General features: G+C 34.6%; 1 protein-coding gene and 2 non-coding genes across 4 annotated transcripts; 2 read left to right on the top strand and 1 right to left on the bottom strand.

The window, feature by feature from the left end:
• Positions 1 to 39: 39 nt before the first annotated feature.
• On the top strand, positions 40 to 4,302 carry LOC107678773 (properdin-like). Of its 2 annotated transcripts, none has more exons than XM_016474173.1 (11): positions 40 to 69; positions 675 to 758; positions 1,011 to 1,155; positions 1,713 to 1,879; positions 1,964 to 2,134; positions 2,212 to 2,406; positions 2,489 to 2,662; positions 2,760 to 2,951; positions 3,601 to 3,712; positions 3,858 to 3,966; positions 4,077 to 4,302. In XM_016474173.1, the coding sequence occupies exons 2-11, from the start codon at positions 704 to 706 to the stop codon at positions 4,086 to 4,088; spliced, it is 1,332 nt and encodes a 443-aa protein (XP_016329659.1). In that variant the 5' UTR covers positions 40 to 69; positions 675 to 703; the 3' UTR covers positions 4,089 to 4,302. The 2 variants fall into 2 exon arrangements, with proteins under 2 accessions (XP_016329659.1, XP_016329653.1); XM_016474167.1 differs by lacking the exon at positions 40 to 69 and adding an exon at positions 365 to 456.
• A 92-nt stretch (positions 4,303 to 4,394) lies between these two features.
• trnar-acg (transfer RNA arginine (anticodon ACG)) lies at positions 4,395 to 4,467 on the bottom strand. The gene has a single exon. It is a non-coding gene; the product is annotated as a tRNA-Arg (tRNA).
• Positions 4,468 to 5,429: 962 nt separating this feature from the next.
• On the top strand, positions 5,430 to 5,502 carry trnaf-gaa (transfer RNA phenylalanine (anticodon GAA)). Its single transcript has one exon. It is a non-coding gene; the product is annotated as a tRNA-Phe (tRNA).
• Positions 5,503 to 7,929: the final 2,427 nt, after the last annotated feature.

Genomic DNA, 7,929 nt, shown 5'->3' with positions numbered 1-7,929 from the left:
AAAAAAAAAAAAAAAAACACACACACACACACACACACACACACACACACACACACACGGACGGATCGGGTAAGTTTGTTTTGCATTCAAACTTGATTTCATGTATTATGCCGCTTTTATCTGAAATAATGTAATATGCTTGTTGGAGGGTTAGGACACTTGAAAGAATTTAGAGAAAAGCTTTGACCGGACGTGACTGTGCTCAACAACTGCGCTGAACTGTTGAAGGAGTGGAACTGAAACTATTTTATTCTTTCACAAACCAGCAAGTAATTCTGATGAATCTGCAAAATCATTTTCGAATAAGGGAAGCTGGTTAACCTCTTTCACAATTAATAATTCCTGTTTTCATAAACAGCTCTCTAAGGTTTTTACAATTCACTGTTGAGGCAGGGTGAAACAAACCACTCGCAATTAAAGTCTCTTAAGCTGCCATAATATAGGGAATTTTGTAAGGTAAGGGGCTAAATTTTACATTGGGTCAAAATATTGAATACATAATGTATGAACTTAAAATCTGAACCCATAATTTGTATTATCAATTCATTTATATTAAGCTACTCAAAAACCCACACCCACATTTGTTTTCAGTTTCAGTTTTTTGTTTTGATTATTCATAATTTTACAGTCTTTTTACTTGCAGTAATTTTATTTACAAGTACTTCCACTTTCAGAATCAAGCATTTCTGTCACTGATTCAGCCATGAATCTGATCTTGTGGGGGATTGTGCTCCTCGGGATTTACGTCCAGCAATCAGGTAGGAAATGTTTTATGACAATATATAATTATTCAGTCATATCTAAATGAATATTAAGCAAAAATATGGCTAGCTGACCAACCTTTTTCTCAAAAACGTTTTGTACCAACTTTCAAGTTATCTTTACCGAAACAACTGAATAATGCAATTTATTTAATATGAATGCATCCTGGTCATCTGTGCCATGACACATATCAGGCAATAAGTGTAATAAGTATTTTATTCTTTCATTAATTTGGTTTCTTTCTGAAGTTTCGGAGATGGTGGAGTGTTTTTCATCATTTACCCTGTCCACTGGGAAATGTGGTGATCTTTTGGGTCAGGTTGAAAAAAACTCCTGTTGCTTGAACCCCAGCTATGGCTACAAAGAAGCAGATGGCGTTTGTAGGTTCTGTGGGTAAGCTTCGTTGATGTGATGCTTATAATGTTCATGTCCAAAAACCTGTTATGATAAATGTCACATTGAGCTACATTATTGTTTATTAAACAGATGATAATTTTAAGATGGGAGAACTATTTCCTATTTACTTCCTATTTACTATTTCGTAACACAGTACACTTTTTCCATAAAGTTTATGACATGCAGACATGCCCATAATGCCCACATCTCAACATCCAATCATCAACCGATGCATAGAACCAAGTCGCCACCCTGCATTTTTTCTTTTTCTATAATCTGTTACATTCTGATGTACGTCACAATATGGCAGAGGTTATCTGTTGCTACTTCCATTAAATCACAACTTTAAAATAATGCAATGTTAATGGTCTTTTTTGTGGAAACCTTTATAAATAGTAATGCATTTTTTTGTGAAAACTTTCACCAATCACCATTTCACATTTCAGATAATTTAACTCTTGAGGCTACTGAATTAGCTGAACTGAAATCAATGAGATCAAATGCGTACAGCATATCACTTAGAAACATCTTGAATGTTGAATGTTGGCCTCCAGGCGGGCGGCATGGTCTGAATGGACTCCCTGGGGCGAGTGCTCAGTGAGTTGTACAGAGGGAGTCAGTCAAAGGCGACGATCGTGTCATGGAATTGGCACTTGCACAGACCCTGAAAATCTGGGAACGGTTCAAACTAAACCATGTGTGAAACAACAATGCTGCCCAGGTAAAAAGAACATTAATTAATTGTAACATTTCAACATAAAGGTTTCTATGTCCTTTCTCATGTTTCTGTATATATATTGTTCAGTGAAAGGTGGCTGGTCAGAGTGGGGGAAATGGCAGATATGTTCAGTCACATGTGGCGATGGAATTAGAAAAAGGCAAAGAACATGCTCTGAACCCATTCCACAATGTGGGGGCTCCTGTAGCGGTGAAGAGGAAGATACCACCCCTTGCTCCACTGAAATAATCTGTCCGAGTAAGTATAGTTTTCTTCTTTTTTTTTACTTACCGAAGATACTGAAAATTAAGAACATGCTCTCATTTGACGTCTAGCTCATGGTGGTTGGTCTAGTTGGGGAAGTTGGGGTCCATGTCCAGTTACTTGTCTTTATGAAGGACACAGTCTTCAAAAAGAACTTCGTAAAAGGACATGCACCAACCCTACTCCATCTACCGTTCCACGTGGCAATGACTGCAAGGGCTCCGACACAGACAACCGCCCTTGCAGCGGGCTACCGTTCTGCCCAGGTCTGCCTTTGTTTTCTTCTATAAAACAGCCAAACATACAAGAGGATTTTAGAAACCAGAGCTTTATATCTCTGCTCCACAGTTAATGGAAACTGGGGCGCTTGGACAAGTTCCACGTCCTGCTCTGTGACGTGTGGAGTGGGTCAGCAGACTCAAAGACGGATTTGTGATTCTCCTAAACCAGCACATGGTGGAAAACAGTGTCAAGGTGAAGAGCAACAAACTGGTATCTGCATCATTCTTGTCAACTGTCCATGTAAGTATTGACAGAATGCAAGATTTATCTAAACAAACAAACAAACAAAATCGATTGTTTAACATTTAACATTTTTCTCTTTGTCTTTTTCTGTCAGTAAATGGGATGTGGACCGAATGGGGCGAGTGGAGTCGTTGTAAACCACCTTCCACTAGAATTATCACATGCAGAAACAGGGAGGGAAAACGAAGGAGAGAGAGGGACTGTGTTGATAGTCAACACAATGGAGACTTATGTGATGGAGAGATTGTTCAACATGGCAACTGCTATGAAATTGATAAATGTGACAGTGAGTGCAAAGAAAAATCATAGCTGTCCGAAACTGCATTCTATCTATTAGGCAATACATTTGGTTTAAAACTTACTTTACAACATTAAAAAAAATTATGCTCTATATAGTATGAATATGGGTAGTATGAATGAAATTCAGACATACTACATCCACCATGTTGTCACTGTCATGTGACTTACCAGCCTTCACTGCCATTCACAAATCCTCTTCTGTGGCTTCATGGCACAGTGAAGTGTCCATTGGATGCCCACTTTAGAATGTCAAGAGAAGTAGTATGTCATTTAGGTACTTTTTGCCTACCGTTTTTTGAATACTATGAATTTGGACATACTACTCTTTTGTCGGACTGTTTTTCACATTGTTGTATTATTGTATAGTATTGTAGGCATATTCAAACACAGCATAAGCTACATAAATGCAAAGCATGGTCATTTTGATTGTTTAGCATCAAAATGTGTCACATTTTGTAAATTGAGTGCTTAAAATTAGTGCACTTCAAACAAATTGTATAATCTCTACATATTGTGAATGATGATGTTAGATGATGGTTGTTCCTAGTTTCAGACGAAATTAGGATTTTTCAAACCATCGTAGGTGTAAGGTTTTGTAGGTGTAAAGTAACAAATAACTCTCTGTCTGTGTTCAGTGAAAGGCGTCTTGTCAGAGTGGAGTGAGTGGAGTTATTGCAAACCTGATTGTGGGACAGACTCTGAACAAATAAGAGAAATAAAGTGTGTTGCTGACATCTCTTCATACAGGTAGGAGAAAAACATTTCATGCTACTAATTGAAATAAAACTTTGTCTATAATAAATCATATAGTTGTGCAATTCCATTGCATTGTAGGTTGTGCATTGTTTCACAATCATTTTAAATATTCTTTGGCTTTCTTTATCTCCCATAGTTCCCAAGACCGCACTATGTTTGCAGGGACGCCAAATGTTAAATGTGAGGATCTGGAAGAACAAATAGAGAGAAGACCATGCAAAAATGTTCCTGAGTGCGTGAATAAGGTTGTAATGTTATACTCAGAGCTTATGTATATTAATTTTTACTAATGAAAGTGAATACATTTTAATTTTAACATCATATTCTTACTGTTTTCCTGTATGAATGAGCACAGAGTGCAGAGTAGTTGTTGGAGGCAAGAGGACCAGTTGCCGTACACAGTACCTCGCCAGCAGTTGGAAGAACCCCAGCATGCCAAGCTGTTCTCTTATGAAATATGCTACTAACAGAAAAATACTTGCTTTGTTAGCCTTTGCTATATGGACTGGATTGATTGCTGATTAATGCCCACATTTGTAAGCTCTGCTTTGTTGCCACAATAAAGTATTAAAGGAAAGCAATATGATGTAGTATATGGGATAAAATAAAGTTCTATGGTTCCGAAGTTACACCTACAAACGCTATTACTGTTTAATCGAATGCAGAAAACATACGAGCCAGCCAGGAGTCGAACCTAGAATCTTCTGATCCGTAGTCAGACGCGTTATCCATTGCGCCACTGGCCCTTGTGAAAATACTGGGGGCCCACGTGACCATATGTAGTATGACGGTACAAGCTGTCTCATTTCGTAGACTGTTGCGCCCTCTTGTGGTCGCGTTTGATGGCCTCATTGAGGTCATTGAGGCTGCCTCATTTCAGAAAAGTAACAATTACACTGTTAAAAATAAAACTATAAAAAACGTATTACAATATTTTATTCCTCAGGAGAAATAACAACCAATTTTATAATAGTTACGTTTCTGAAATTAGACCTCCTCGATTATATATATGCAGCCGGATTTCGTAGACTGTTGCGCCCTCTTGTGGTCGCGTTTGATGGCCTCATTGAGGTCATTGAGGCTGCCTCATTTCAGAAAAGTAACAATTACACTGTTAAAAATAAAACAATAAAAAACGTATTACAATATTTTATTCCTCACGAGAAATAACAACCAATTTTATAATAGTTACGTTTCTGAAATTAGACCTCCTCGATTATATATATATGCAGCCGGCCGACAAAATACGACCACAGGAGGGCGCAGTCGTCTTCGAAATGAGACACAGCGACTGTAGACTGTGTAAACGACATGAACGTGTGAACTACAAACCTTTCTTTTCTGGTAGACTATGCCTTAAAATTGGGTATGTTTTCATTTCATTAAAATGGTTGGCAGAGCCATCATTATGAACACAAGTTGTAATCATCACCTAACTATGTCTGCTTAACTGAATACATGACGTTAACTAGGGGTATTATCTTACAGCTGCATGTTCATATTACAAATAAAAGACACAGATACAGCAAAACTACGCAAAAAATTAATTTTATTCGCCGAAATAGCTCAGTTGGGAGAGCGTTAGACTGAAGATCTAAAGTAACTGAATACATGACGTTAACTAGGGGTATTATCTTACAGCTGCATGTTCATATTACAAATAAAAGACACAGATACAGCAACACTACGCAAAAAATTAATTTTATTCGACGAAATAGCTCAGTTGGGAGAGCGTTAGACTGAAGATCTAAAGGTCCCTGGTTCGATCCCGGGTTTCGGCATCTTAATCTAAAACAATTATTTTTTAGTGGCATAGGCCATAAGCCATAGATACCTTCAAAATGTCTCACAAGAAAGAAACCTGTCTTGAGCAGTAAAAACAATAGAAAGTATAAGTGTTTTGCAACATGAATGGAGAGAACAAACTGCATGTGTTCCTCATTCTGTGAAACAAACAGGCAAAGGGAAATTGTTTTCTTTGAGTTTAAGATGAGAGTTGTTGTTTTTTTTTTTTTTTAAATAACAAACACGTGCCATAAGTTAAATTACACATGAATTGGGCTAATTTCCATTTCTTTTAAGTACATACCTCATATGTGTACGTATTATAAACCCCGCCCTCATTTTTGACGACGCACGTTTCCGTAGTGTAGTGGTTATCACGTTCGCCTCACAGCTCAAAACCAGCCGCACATAGGTGTAGAGCGCTGACTAGCCAATAGGAACGAAGGAAATTCCAGGGAGGCGGGACGAGTAAAATACACACAATTAGAGGTTCGAATCCCGCCTCGGCCAAAAATAACATAAAATGAATTTTTATTCGTTTTTCATCTAGATACACTTTAAGTACAATTAACATATAATAAACGAACTTTGTGCACAAAGATAAAATAAATCTTGTAATAATTGTTCTTGTGTAGGATGTACAAAATATGCAATGATCTTAATAAACATTTACATTATAATAGGGTATAGTTATCTTTAATATAGAAAATGTCAATGTGAATAATTAAAAAGAACATTTTGATCATGTTTTAGACCTTTATTTTTAAAGAGACATTCACTTTATATTTGTATAACTATGTACAGAAAACCCATATATATGAAATATAACTAAAACTCACCAAAAAGTAAGTTTTTCATTTTATATATAGTAAAATAATATACTTATTATATAAAAATGAAAAAGGTAATTACTACAGTATAGTACTAACCAAAATATATAATAATTAAATAAATATACATAAAATAATTATAGATTAAACTACAACAACTAATATAATAACATGTAAAGATGTGGAGAACACAGAGAAAAAAAACAAGAAAAATATGTTTTACATTAAATTATTATGTACAATTATGTATGCTTAATAGTAACAGTTATTAACATTTAGTGTTTACAAATCTGAGCAAGATAAAATATCAATGCAAGTCAATAAAATGTAATATCAATAAAAAAAAAAATCAAAATTAATTAATTTTTTAATCAATAAAAAAAAAAAAAATCACACTAAAATACAATGCAAACAAGGCCAATACGTCTGGTATTTGAATGAACAAATGGAAATAAATGAAACTATTTGAATGTATAGATTCAACAACAATAATAAAATCTAAAGTTGTGGAGAACACAGGAAAAAAAAACCAAGAAAAAAAATCTACACTATCAGTCAAATGTTTTTGAACAGTAAGATTTTTAATGTTCTTTTTAAAGAAGTCTCTTCCGCTCACCAAGCAGAATTTGATCTTTATTTGATCTGAAATACAGCAAAAGCAGTAATATTCAGCAGCTAGAATTGTAACTGGGGTTAGGGCTGGCGACCATATAACTCCTGTTTTGAAGACGTTACACTGGCTCCCTGTTAAATACCGCATAGATTTTAAAATCTTAATGCTTGCATACAAGGCTCGCAGAAAGTGTCACATGATCCTTCAGAAATCATTCTAATATGCTGATTTGCTGTTCAAGAAACATTTATTACACATGTATATATTTAAGAAAAATATGTTATGTTTATATTATAAACATATTTATATATAATATAAATTATACGAATATACATATATACATATATACATGCAAATACATTTTGAAATATATACATAGTATCGTAATATTATATTTATATGGATATCTATTTGCAACAGTAACATTGCTTTTTTTTTTTTTTTAATTAATTGTTTTACATTTGAATATATTTTCTAATTATAATTAATTGCGTTAGGCTAACCGAGACTTGTCATTTGCACTTATATATTGTTGCTCTTTTGTTAGTTTTGACTGCTTTTATTGTCCTCATTTTTAAGTCGCTTTGGATAAAAGCATCTGCTAAATGACTAAATGTAAATGTAATTATTGTAATTTATTCCTGTAATGGAATGCAAAGCTGAATTTTCAGCATTATTACTCCAGTCTTCAGCATCACGTGATCCTTCAGAAATTATTCTAATGTGCTTTCCAACATTGTAGTGGCATTGATAATATCAACATTGATTATAATAAGAAATGTTTCTTGAGCAAATCATCATATAAATTATTTCTGAAGGATCATATGACGCACTGAAGACTGGAGTATAATGATGCTGACAATTCAGCTTTGCATCACAGGAATAAAGTACATTTAACATAGAAAAGTTATTTTAAATTGTACCACACTGTAAATGTTGAGAAAAAAATAAAATAAATAAATAAATAAATAAATATATAT

Source organism: Sinocyclocheilus anshuiensis, unplaced genomic scaffold (genome assembly GCF_001515605.1).
Source record: "Sinocyclocheilus anshuiensis isolate Anshui unplaced genomic scaffold, SAMN03320099.WGS_v1.1 scaffold13, whole genome shotgun sequence".
NCBI classification, from domain to species: Eukaryota; Metazoa; Chordata; class Actinopteri; order Cypriniformes; family Cyprinidae; genus Sinocyclocheilus; species Sinocyclocheilus anshuiensis.
The sequence above is the reverse complement of the archived record's forward strand: the minus strand, read 5'-3'. Positions and strand labels throughout refer to the sequence as shown.